General features: G+C 41.3%; 1 protein-coding gene across 1 annotated transcript in view; it reads right to left on the bottom strand.

The window, feature by feature from the left end:
• Positions 1–13,798, bottom strand: part of DNM2 (dynamin 2) — a 56,053-nt gene that overhangs the window by 34,713 nt on the left and 7,542 nt on the right. The window contains 4 exon segments of the mRNA XM_033083805.2: positions 650–748; positions 4,268–4,471; positions 6,501–6,650; positions 11,809–11,882. Of these exon segments, the coding sequence (XP_032939696.1) occupies positions 650–748; positions 4,268–4,471; positions 6,501–6,650; positions 11,809–11,882 (527 nt within the window).

Below are 13,798 nucleotides of genomic sequence, written 5' to 3'. Positions count from 1 at the left end.
GACACTGAGGACACCCAGGTGACACTGAGGTGACACTGAGGTGACACAGGTGACACACACAGGTGACAATGACACACAGGTGTCCCCACCTCTCCTCAGGGGCAGCAGTTTGTTCTCTGAGGTGACACGGATCACACCCAGGTGTGACACAGGTGACATTAATGACACACAGGTGACACTGAGGACACCCAGGTGACACAGAGGACACCCAGGTGACACAGGTGACACAGGTGACACAGACAGGTGACACAGACAGGTGACAATGACACCCAGGTGACATTAATGACACAGGTACCTCTCCTGAGGGGCAGCAGTTTGTTCTCTGAGGTGACACAGATCACACCCAGGTGTGACACAGGTGACATTAATGACACACAGGTGACACTGAGGACACCCAGGTGACACTGAGGTGACCCAGGTGACACTGAGGTGACACTGAGGTGACACAGATGACACTGAGGTGACACAGGTGACATTAATGACACAGGTGTCCCCACCTCTCCTCAAAGGCAGCAGTTTGTTCTCTGAGGTGACACGGATCACACCCAGGTGTGACACAGGTGACATTAACGACACACAGGTGACACTGAGGACACCCAGGTGACACAGGTGACACAGACAGGTGACAATGACACACAGGTGTCCCCACCTCTCCTCAGGGGCAGCAGTTTGTTCTCCAGCACGTCGCGGGCGTCGGTGCCCTCGTCCATCAGGTCCAGCTTGGTGATGACCCCGATGGTCCTGAGCCCTGGGGGTTAATTAATCATTAATTAATTAATTAATTAATGAACTCAGTATCAGGTCCAGCTTGGTGATCACCCCGATGGTTCTGAGCCCTGGGGGTTAATTAATCATTCATTAATTAATTAATTCATTAATTAACTCAGTATCAGGTCCAGCTTGGTGATGACCCCGATGGTCCTGAGCCCTGGGGGTTAATTAATAATTATTAATTAATTAACTCATTAATTAACTCAGTATCAGTTCCAGCTTGGTGATGACCCCGATGGTCCTGAGCCCTGGGGGGTTAATTAATCATTATTAATTAATTAATTCATTAATTAACTCAGTATCAGGTCCAGCTTGTTGATGATCCCTGGTTCTGAGCCCTGGGGGGTTAATTAATCATTATTAATTAATTCATTCATTAATTAACTCAGTATCAGGTCCAGCTTGGTGATGACCTCAATGGTTCTGAGCTCTGGGGGTTAATTAATCATTAATTAATTCATTAATTAATTAACTCAGTATCAGGTCCAGCTTGGTGATGACCCCGATGGTCCTGAGCCCTGGGGGGGGTTAATTAATCATTAATTAATTCATTCATTCATTGATTAACTCAGTATCAGGTCCAGCTTGGTGATGACCCCGATGGTTCAGAGCCCTGGGGGTTAATTAATCATTAATTAATTCATTAATTCATTAATTAACTCAGTATCAGGTCCAGCTTGGTGATGATCCCTGGTTCTGAGCCCTGGGGGGGGTTAATTAATCATTAATTAATTCATTAATTAATTAACTCAGTATCAGGTCCAGCTTGGTGATGACCCCGATGGTCCTGAGCCCTGGGGGATAATTAATCATTATTAATTAATTCATTCATTAATTAATTCAGTATCAGGTCCAGTTTGGTGATGACCCCGATAGTCCTGAGCCCTGGGGGGTTAATTAATCATTAATTAATTCATTCATTCATTCATTAACTCAGTATCAGGTCCAGCTTGGTGATGACCCCGATGGTCCTGAGCCCTGGGGGGTTAATTAATTAATTAATAATTAATTCATTAATTAATTAACTCAGTAATTAAAGGTCATTAATGTCAATGGAAATAGAAATAGAATTAAAAATACAAACAGAATTATAAATATAAATATAAATATAAATATAAATATAAATATAAATATAAATATAAATATAAATATAAATGCAAATATAAATGCTAAAATAAAAAATAATTATAAAAAACCACAATTATTTAAATTATCTAAATTAATTAATTTGATTATTTTATTTTTTTTAATTTTGATTTACATTAAAACCCAACTTCCTTACCTTGGGATCCTCTTCCTTGGGCCTAAAACCCCCTCAAACCCCATTAAAACCCCAATTAAAACCCCAATTAACCCAATCAACACCCTAATTAACCCAATTAACACCCAATTAACACCTAATTAACCCTTTATTACCCTGAGGATCCACCTCCTTGGCCATTTTGAGTGCATCACTGTTGGCCAGGTCCATGCTGGACGAGGTCACTGTTGTCTCTGACCCCCAAACCCCCCCCTAAACCCCATTAAAACCCAAATTAACCCAATTAAAACCCCAATTAACACCTAATTAACCCTTTATTACCCTGAGGATCCACCTCCTTGGCCATTTTGAGTGCATCACTGTTGGCCAGATCCACATTTAGAGGGGTCACTGCTGTCCCTGAGCCCCCAAAACCCCATTAAAATCCCAATTAATACCCAAATTAACCAAATTAACACCCAATTAACACCTAATTAACCCTTTCCTACCCTGAGGATCCACCTCCTTGGCCATTTTGAGTGCATCACTGTTGGCCAGGTCCACATTTGCAGGGGTCACCTCTGTCCCTGACCCCCCAAAACCCCCCTAAACCTCAATTAACACCTAAATTAACTCAATTAACACCCAATTAACCCCTTCCTACCCTGGGGATCCACCTCCTTGGCCATTTTCAGTGCATCACTGTTGGCCAGATCCACATTTGCAGGGGTCACAGCCAGGATCAGGCTGCTGTCCTTGACCCCAAATCCCAATTAATACCATTAAATCCCATTAAAACCCCAATTAACACCCTAATTAACCCAATTAACAGCTAATTAACCCTTTATTACCCTGGGGATCCACCTCCTTGGCCATTTTGAGTGCATCCCTGTTGGCCAGGTCCACATTTGCAGGGGTCACCTCTGTCCCTGAACCCCCTAAACCCCATTAAAACCCCAATCAACCCAATCAACACCCTAATTAACCCCTAATTAACCCAATTAACACCTAATTAACCCTTTATTACCCTGAGGATCCACCTCCTTGGCCATTTTGAGTGCATCACTGTTGGCCAGATCCACATTTGCAGGGGTCACCTCTGTCCCTGACCCCCCAAAACCCCCCTAAACCCCATTAAAACCCCAATTAACACCCTAATTAACCCAATTAACACCTAATTAACCCTTTATTACCCTGAGGATCCACCTCCTTGGCCATTTTGAGTGCATCACTGTTGGCCAGGTCCATGCTGGACGAGGTCACTGTTGTCTCTGACCCCCAAAACCCCCCCCTAAACCCCATTAAAACCCAAATTAACTCAATTAAAACCCCAATTAACACCTAATTAACCCTTTATTACCCTGGGGATCCACCTCCTTGGCCATTTTGAGTGCATCACTGTTGGCCAGGTCCACGTTGGCAGGGGTCACAGCCAGGATCAGGCTGCTGTCCCTGACCCCAAACCCCAATTAACACCATTAAATCCCATTAAAACCCCAATTAACCCCATTAAAACCCCAATTAACACCCAATTAACACCTAATTAACCCTTTCCTACCCTGAGGATCCACCTCCTTGGCCATTTTGAGTGCATCTGAATTGGCCAGATCCACATTTGCAGGGGTCACTGATGTCCCTGAACCCCCAAAACCCCCCCTAAACCCCATTAAAACCCCAATTAACACCCTAATTAACCCAATTAACACCTAATTAACCTAATTAACACCCAATTAACCCTTCATTACCCTGGGGACCCACCTCCTTGGCCATTTTCAGTGCATCTGAGTTGGTCAGATCCACATTTGCAGTGGTCACTGCTGTCCCTGAACCCCCAAAACCCCCCCTAAACCCCATTAAAAACCCAATTAACACCCTAATTAACCCAATTAACACCTAATTAACCCTTTATTACCCTGAGGATCCACCTCCTTGGCCATTTTGAGTGCATCTGAATTGGCCAAATCCACGTTTGCAGGGGTCACAGCCAGGATCAGGCTGCTGTCCCTGACCCCAGACCCCAATTAACACCATTAAAACCCAAATTAACTCAATTAAAACCCCAATTAACACCTAATTAACCCCTTCCTACCCTGGGGATCCACCTCCTTGGCCATTTTGAGTGCATCACTGTTGGCCAGGTCCACGTTTGCAGGGGTCACAGCCAGGATCAGGCTGCTGTCCCTGACCCCAAACCCCAATTAACCCCATTAAAACCCCAATTAACACCCAATTAACAGCTAATTAACCCTTTATTACCCTGGGGATCCACCTCCTTGGCCATTTTCAGTGCATCACTGTTGGCCAAATCCACATTTGCAGGGGTCACAGCCAGGATCAGGCTGCTGTCCCTGCTGATGAACTGCAGGATCATGTCCCGGATCTGCTGCTCGATGTCCTGGGGTTGGTCCCCCACGGGGACCTTGGTGATGCCAGGGAGGTCAATGAGGGTCAGGTTCAGCACTGAAGGGGTTAATGAGAACAGTGAGGGGTCAGGAAAGGGTTAATGAGAACGGTTTGGGGTCAGGAGGGGTCAATAAGCATAAAAAAGTTACAGGGTTGTGGGGAAAAACACCCCCAGGTTGATGCCAAACCCCCAAATTTCCCATTTTTGAACCCAAATTTCCCATTTTTCATCCCAAATTCTCAATTTTTCACCCCAAATTCTCAATTTCTGACCCCAAATTTCCCATTTTTCACCCCAAATTTCCCATTTCTGACCCCAAATTCCCATTTCTGACCCCAAATTCCCTATTTCTCACCCCAAATTCCCCATTTTTCACCCCAAATTCTCCATTTTCCACCCCAAATCCCCAATTTCTGTGCTGATTTTGTCCCAAATTTCCCCATTTTTCACCCCAAACTCCCATTTTTTTTCTGTTTTTTCCCATTTTTGCCCTTTTTCACCCCAATTTCCCTCACCATGGGGTGAGTACACCCTGAGGTTGACCCCAAACCCCCAAAATCTCCCATTTCTGACCCCAAATTTCCCATTTCTGACCCCAAATTCCCCATTTTTCTGCTGATTTTTTCCCAAAATTCTGCATTTTTCACCCTAAATCCCCAATTTCTGTGCTGATTTTCACCCCAAATCTCCCATTTTTTTCCTGTTTTTTCCCAAATTCCCCCTTTTTCCCCCCAATTCCCCTCACCATGGGGTGAGTACACCCTGAGGTTGACCCCAACCCCCCAAATTTCCCATTTCTCACCCCAAATTCACCATTTCTGACCCCAAATTTCCCATTTCTGACCCCAAATTTCCCATTTTTCACCCCAATTTCCCCCTTTTTTACCCCTAATTTCCCAAATTTGCCATTTTTCATCCCAAATTCTCCATTTTTCACCCCAAATTCCCCATTTTCACCCCAAATTCCCCATTTTTCACCCCAAATTCTCCATTTTTGACCCCAAATTTCCCATTTTTCATCCCAAATTCACCATTTTTCACCCCAAATTTCCCATTTCTGAACCCAAATTCCCCATTTTTAACCCCAAATTCCCCATTTTTCACCCCAAATTCACCATTTCTGACCCCAAATTTCCCATTTTTGAACCCAAATTCTCAATTTCTGACCCCAAATTTCCCATTTTTGAACCCAAATTCCCCATTTTTCACCCCAAATTTGCCATTTTTGCCATTTTTGGGCTGTTTTCCCCTCACCATGGGGTGAGTACACCCTGAGGTTGACCCCAAACCCCCAAATTTCCCATTTCTGACCCCAAACCCCCAAAATTTCCCCATTTTAATCTTTTTTTTTCCTGTTTTTTCCCCAAAATCCCCATTTTTCACCCCAAACTCCCCATTTTTTTCTGTTTTTTCCCAAATTCCCCCTTTTTCCCCCCAATTCCCCTCACCATGGGGCGAGTACACCCTGAGGTTGACCCCAAACCCCCCAAATTTTCCCATTTTTATCTTTTTTTTTCTTGTTTTTCCCCCAAATTTCCCATTTTTCACCCCAAATCTCCCATTTTTTTTCTTTTTTTTTTCCCAAATCTCCCATTTTTCACCCCAAATTTCCCCATTTTTGCCATTTTTGGGCTGTTTTCCCCTCACCATGGGGTGAGTACACCCTGAGGTTGACTCCAAACCCCCAAATCTCCCATTTCTGACCCCAAATCTCCCATTTCTGAACCCAAATTCCCCATTTCTGACCTCAAATTTCCCATTTTCCACCCCAAATTTCCCATTTCTGACCCCAAATTCCCCATTTTTCACCCCAAATTTCCCCGAAATTCCCCATTTTTCACCCCAAACTCCCCATTTTTTTGGTGTTTTCTCCCAAACTCACCATTTTTCAACCCAAATTTTCCCAAATTTCCCATTTTTCACCCCTAATTCTCCATTTTTCAACCCAAATTCCCCATTTCTGTGCTGATTTTGTCCCAAATTTCCCCATTTTTCACCCCAAATCTCCCATTTTTTTTCAGTTTTTTCCCAAATCTCCCACTTTTCACCCCAAATTTCCCCATTTTTAGGTTGTTTTCCCCTCACCATGGGGCGAGTACACCCTGAGGTTGATGGGCACAGCCGAGATCCCCTTGTTGGTCCCCGTCAGCCGCTCGGTCTCGGCCTCGATCTCCTGGCGAACCTCCTCGAAATCGGTGAAACGGCGCGACTTGCAGTGCAGGAACTCGGCGTATTCTGGGGCAAAAAACACAGATTTTGGGTAAAAACAGAAATTTAGGAAAAAAAATGAGATTCTGGGGAGAAAAACCAGAGATTCTGGGGGTAAAAACAGCAAATTTGGGGGTTCTGGGGTGAGAAATCGGTGAAACGGCGCGACTTGCAGTGCAGGAACTCGGCGTATTCTGGGGTGAAAAATGAGAAATTTGGGTAAAAACAGAAATTTGGGGGAAGAAATGAGATTCTGGGGGGAAAAAACAGAAATTCTGGGGTAAAAAATGAGAAATTTTGGGTGAAAAAAGGAGATTCTGGGTGAAAAAATGAGAAATTTGGGTGTTCTGGGAGATTAGCAGTGCAGGAACTTGGTGTATTCTGGGGTGAAAAATGAGAAATTTGGTAAAAAACAGAAATTTGGGAAAAAAAATGAGATTGTGAGGGGAAAAACTGAGAAATTTGGGTGAAAAAACGCAGATTCTGGGGGTAAAAAATGAGAAATTTGGGGTGAAAAAACAGAAATTTAGGGGAAAAAATGAGAAATTTGGGTGTTCTGGGAGATTATCAGTGCAGGAACTCGGCGTATTCTGGGGGAAAAAACAGCAAATTTGGGTAAAAACAGAAATTTGGGGGAAGAAATGAGATTGTGGGGGAAAAAACCCAAAAAATTTGGGGTATTCTGGGGGAAAAAATGAGAAATTTGGGTGTTCTGGGGTGAGAAATCGGTGAAACGGCGCGACTTGCAGTGCAGGAACTCGGCGTATTCTGGGGGAAAAAATGAGAAATTTGGGAAAAAACAGAAATTTGGGAAAAAAAATGAGATTCTGGGGGAAAAAATTGAGATTCTGGGGGAAAAAATGAGAAATTTGGGTGAAAAAAGGAGATTCTGGGGTAAAAAATGAGAAATTTGGGTGTTCTGGGAGACTTGCAGTGCAGGAACTCGGCGTATTCTGGGGTGAAAAATTAGAAATTTGGTAAAAAACAGAAATTTGGGAAAAAAAATGAGATTCTGGGGGGAAAAAACAGCAAATTTGGGGTGAAAAAATGAGAAATTTGGGTGTTCTGGGAGACTTGCAGTGCAGGAACTCGGCGTATTCTGGGGGAAAAAATGAGAAATTTGGGTAAAAATGAGAGATTTGGGGGAGAAAATGAGATTCTGGGGGAAAAACCAGAAATTTTGGGGGAAAAAATGAGAAATTTGTGTGTTCTGGGGTGAGAAATCGGTGAAACGGCGCGACTTGCAGTGCAGGAACTCGGCGTATTCTGGGGGGAAAAAACAGCAAATTTGGGAAAAAATGAGAGATTTAGGTGTTCTGGGGGAAATAACAGAAATTCTGGGGGCAAAAAATGAGAAATTTGGGTGAAAAAATGAGAGATTTGGGTGTTCTGGGAGATTAGCAGTGCAGGAACTCGGCGTATTCTGGGGTGAAAAAACAGAGATTTTGGGAAAAAATGAGAGATTTGGGGGGAGAAAATGAGATTCTGGGGGAAAAAACAGAGAAATCTGGGTGAAAAAAGGAGATTCTGGGGGCAAAAAATGAGAAATTTGGGTGTTCTGGGAGATTAGCAGTGCAGGAACTCGGCGTATTCTGGGGGGAAAAACACAGATTTTGGTAAAAAATGGGAGATTTGGGGGAAAAAAAGGAGATTCTGAGGGAAAAAACCCAGAAAATTTGGGTGAAAAAAGGAGATTCTGGGGATAAAAAATGAGAAATTTGGGTAAAAATGAGAAATTTTGGGGAGAAAAGGAGATTCTGAAGGGAAAAATCCAGAAAATTTGGGGAAAAAAACCCAGAAATTTGAGGTGAAAAAATGAGAAGACGAGCTGGGGAAGGATTGGGACAAACTCTGATAAATTGTGATTAATTCTGGGATGGATGCTGATAAAAAAAAAAAAAAAAAAAAAAAAAAAAAAAAAAAAAAAAAAAAAAAAAAAAAAATTACCGTAATTACCCGAATATAGGCGCACTCAAAATTTTGTTACCGTAATTACCCAAATATGCGTGCACTCAAAATCTTGTTACCGTATTTACCCGGATATATGCGCACTCTACCGTAATTTCCCGTATATACGCGCACTTTACCGTAATTTCCCGTATATACACGCACTCTACCGTAATCTCCCGTATATACACGCATTTTACCGTAATTTCCCGTATATACGCGCACTCTACCGTAATTTCCCGTATATACGCGCACTTTACCGTAATTTCCCGTATATACACGCACTCTACCGTAATTTCCCGTATATACGCGCACTTTACCGTAATTTCCCGTATATACACGCGCTCTACCGTAATTTCCCGTATATACACGCGCTACCGTAATTTCCCGTATATACACGCACTACCGTAATTTCCCGTATATACACGCGCACTACCGTAATTTCCCGTATATGCACGCACTACCGTAATTTCCCGTATATACACGCACTACCGAAATTTCCCGCATATACGCGCACTACCGTAATTTCCCGCATATACGCGCGCTACCGTAATTTCCCGTATATACGCGCGCTACCGTAATTTCCAGTATATACGCGCACTACCGTGATTTCCCGTATATACGCGCACTACCGTAATTTCCCGTATATAGACGCGCTACCGTAATTTCCCGTATATACACGCACTACCGTAATTTCCCGTATATACGCGCACTACCGTAATTTCACGTATATACACGCACTACCGTAATTTCCCGTATATACACGCGCTACCGTAATTTCCCGTATATACACGCGCTACCGTAATTTCCCGTATATACACGCGCTACCGTAATTTCCCGTATATACACGCGCTCTACCGTAATTTCCCGTATATACACGCGCACTGCCGTAATTTCCCGTATATACACGCGCACTACCGTAATTTCCCGTATATACACGCGCACTACCGTAATTTCCCGTATATACACGCACTACCGTAATTTCCCGTATATACACGCGCTCTACCGTAATTTCCCGCATATACGTGCGCTCTACCGTAATTTCCCGTATATACGCGCACTCTACCGTAATTTCCCGCATATACGTGCGCTCTACCGTAATTTCCCGTATATACGCGCACTCTACCGTAATTTCCCGTATATACACGCACTACCGTAATTTCCCGTATATACACGCATTACCGTAATTTCCCGTATATGCACGCGCTCTACCGTAATTTCCCGTATATACCGTAATTAACCGTGTATTGCCGCAGCTACCGTAATTTACTGTGTGTACTGTCGCTGCCACCCAAATTACTGCAATTACCAAAATTACCATAATTACAAAAATTGAGTGCCCCCACAACCTCTCCTGGTGCCCCCCCATAGCGGTAATTACGGTAATTACGGTAATATTTGGAATTATATCTAAATATGGTAATAGCAGTCATTACGGTAATTACGGTAATATAGGTAATTAAAGTACAGCATAATTAAAGCACTGAGTATAACCTGCACTTCTGGGTTTGGACCAAAATTTTAGTCAAGATGCGGCTTATAATGGTGAAATTATGGTAATTAATTATCTGTCTTGGAGAAAATGAGCTGGGGATGGATTCTGATAAATTCTGATTAATTCTGAGATAAATTGTGATTAATTTTGTATAATTAATTGATGAATTACCTGTCTTGGAGAAGATGAGCTGGGGATGGGTTGTGATAAATTCTGAGATAAATTGTGATTAATTTTGGATATTTTTGATAATTTATTAATTACCTGTCTTGGAGAAGATGAGCTAGGGATGGATTCTGATAAATTCTGATTAATTCTGAGATGAATTGTGATTAATTTTGTATAATTAATTAATGAATTACCTGTCTTGGAGAGGATGAGCTGGGGATGGATTCTGATAAATTCTGATTAATTCTGGGATGAATTGTGATTAATTTTGGATAATTAATTAATGAATTACCTGTCTTGGAGAAGATGAGCTGGGGATGAGTTGTGATAAATTCTGAGATAAATTGTGATTAATTTTGGATATTTTTGATAATTGATTAATTACCTGTCTTGGAAAAGATGAGCTGGGGATGAGTTGTGATGAATTCTGAGATAAATTGTGATTAATCCTGATAAACTTTGAATAATTAATTAATTACTTGTCTTGGAGAAGATGAGCTGGGGATGGGTTGTGATAAATTCTGAGATAAATTGTGATTAATTTTGGGTATTTTTGATAATTAATTAATGAATTACCTGTCTTGGAGAAGATGAGCTGGGGATGGGTTGTGATAAATTCTGAGATAAACTGTGATTAATTTTGGATATTTTTGATAATTGATTAATTACCTGTCTTGGAGAAGATGAGCTAGGGATGGGTTGTGATGAATTCTGAGATAAATTGTGATTAATTTTGTATAATTAATTAATGAATTACCTGTCTTGGAGAAGATGAGCTGGGGATGGGTTGTGATGAATTCTGAGATAAATTGTGATTAATTTTGTATAATTAATTAATGAATTACCTGTCTTGGAGAGGATGAGCTGGGGATGGGTTGTGATAAATTCTGAGATAAATTGTGATTAATTTTGTATAATTAATTAATGAATTACCTGTCCTGGAGAAGATGAGCTGGGGATGAGTTGTGATAAATTCTGAGATAAATTGTGATTAATTTTGGATAATTAATTAATGAATTACCTGTCTTGGAGAAGATGAGCTGGGGATGAGTTGTGATAAATTTTGGATATTTTTGATAATTAATTAATGAATTACCTGTCTTGGAGAAGATGAGCTGGGGATGGGTTGTGATGAATTCTGAGATAAATTGTGATTAATTTTGGATATTTTTTATAATTAATTAATTACCTGTCTTGGAGAAGATGAGCTGGGGATGGATTCTGATAAATTCTGATAAATTCTGAGATAAATTGTGATTAATTTTGGATATTTTTGATAATTGATTAATTACCTGTCTTGGAGAAGATGAGCTGGGGATGGGTTGTGATAAATTCTGAGATAAATTGTGATTAATTTTGTATAATTAATTAATGAATTACCTGTCTTGGAGAACATGAGCTGGGGATGAGTTGTGATAAATTCTGAGATAAATTGTGATTAATTTTGGATATTTTTGGTAATTAATTAATTACCTGTCTTGGAGAAGATGAGCTGGGGATGAGTTGTGATAAATTCTGATAAATTCTGAGATAAATTGTGATTAATTTTGGATATTTTGATAATTGATTAATTACCTGTCTTGGAGAAGATGAGCTGCAGGATCAGGGGGCGCCGGGTGACGATGCCGGAGCCTCGAGGGAGGAAATCCCTGCAGGGAGGGAAATAAAAATTAATTAATTCATTAATTAATCATTGATTACTAGGGCAATTCATTCATTCATTAATACCATTGATTACTGGGGTAATACAGTCATTAATTCATTAATTAATTATTGATTACTAGGGTAATTCATTCATTTATTAATACCATTGATTACTGTGGTAATACAGTCATTAATTTATTAATTAATCATTGATTACTGGGGCAATCCATTCATTAATTCATTCATTAATCATTGATTGCTGGGGCAGTTCATTCATTCATTAATCACTGATTACTGGGGTGATTATTTCATTAATTGATCATTGATTCCTGGGGCAATTAACTCATTAATCCCATTGATTACTGGGGCAATTAATTCATTCATTAATCATTGACTCCTGGGGCAATTAATTCATTCATTAATCCCATATATTCCTGATCTATAAATTCATTAATCCCATTGACTCCTGATCAATAAATTGATTAGCCCCATTGATTCCTGGGTTAATAAATGAATTAACCCCACTGATTCCTGATCAATAAATGAATGAACCCCACTGATTCCTGATCAATAAATGAATGAACCCCACTGATTCCTGGGTTAATAAATTCAATAACCCCATTGATTTCTAATCAATAAATGAATGAACCCCACTGATTCCTGATCAATAAATGCATTAACCTCACTGATTCCTGATCAATAAATTGATTAACCCCATTGATTCCTGATCAATAAATTCATTAACCCCATTGATTCCTGATCAATAAATGAATGAACCCCAGTGATTCCTGGGTTAATAAATGAATTAACCCCATTGATTCCTGATCAATAAATTCATTAATTCCACTGATTCCTGATCAATAAATTAATGAACCCCACTGATTCCTGGGTTAATAAATGAATTCATCCCATTGATTCCTGATCAATAATGAATTAACCCCATTGATTCCTGATCAATAAATGAATGATTCCCATTGATTCCTGGGGCAATTAATTCATTCATTAATCCCACTGATTCTTGATCAATAAATTCATTAATCCCATTGACTCCTGATCAATAAAGGAATGAACCCCACTGATTCCTGATCAATGAATGAACTCCATTGATTCCTGATCAATAAATGAATGAACCCCACTGATTCCTGATCAATAATGAATCCCATTGATTCCTGATCAATAAATTCACTAACCCCACTGATCCCTGATCAATAAATTAATTAATCCCATTGATTCCTGATCAATAAATGGATTAACCCCATCAATTCCTGATCAATAAATTCATTAACCCCCATTGATTCCTGGGTTAATAAATGAATGAACCCCATCGATTCCTGATCAATAAATGAATGAACCCCATCGATTCCTGATCAATAAATGAATGAACCCCATCAATTCCTGATCAATAATGAATTAACCCCATCAATTCCTAATCAATAACCCCCCCAGCCCCCATTCCCTGCCCCGTTCCGGGCAGGCCCCGCCCAGCAGGAGCCCAGCCCGCAGTGACGGCACCGGGCCGGATCCTGGGGACACACACGGGTGGGACAGGGACACGGGGACACGGCTGTGACGTGACAGGGACACAGGGACACACACAGGTGTGACAGGGACACGGGGACATGGGGACAAAGGGACACGGCTGTGACGTGACAGGGACACAGGTGGGACAAAGGGACACACACAGGTGTGACGTGACAGGGACAAAGGGACACAGGTGGGACAAAGGGACACGGCTGTGACGTGACAGGGACACAGGTGGGACAAAGGGACACACACAGGTGTGACGTGACAGGGACAAAGGGACACGGGGACAAAGGGTTCAGGGTGGAGAAGTGACGTGGGAACTTCCCAGAATCTGGGAAATCTGTGGGGAAACACCTGAGAGGGGAATAAACACCTGAGAGGGGACACACCTGAGAGG

This window comes from Catharus ustulatus, chromosome 33 (assembly GCF_009819885.2).
Source record: "Catharus ustulatus isolate bCatUst1 chromosome 33, bCatUst1.pri.v2, whole genome shotgun sequence".
Classification (NCBI taxonomy): Eukaryota; Metazoa; Chordata; class Aves; order Passeriformes; family Turdidae; genus Catharus; species Catharus ustulatus.
The sequence above is the reverse complement of the archived record's forward strand: the minus strand, read 5'-3'. Positions and strand labels throughout refer to the sequence as shown.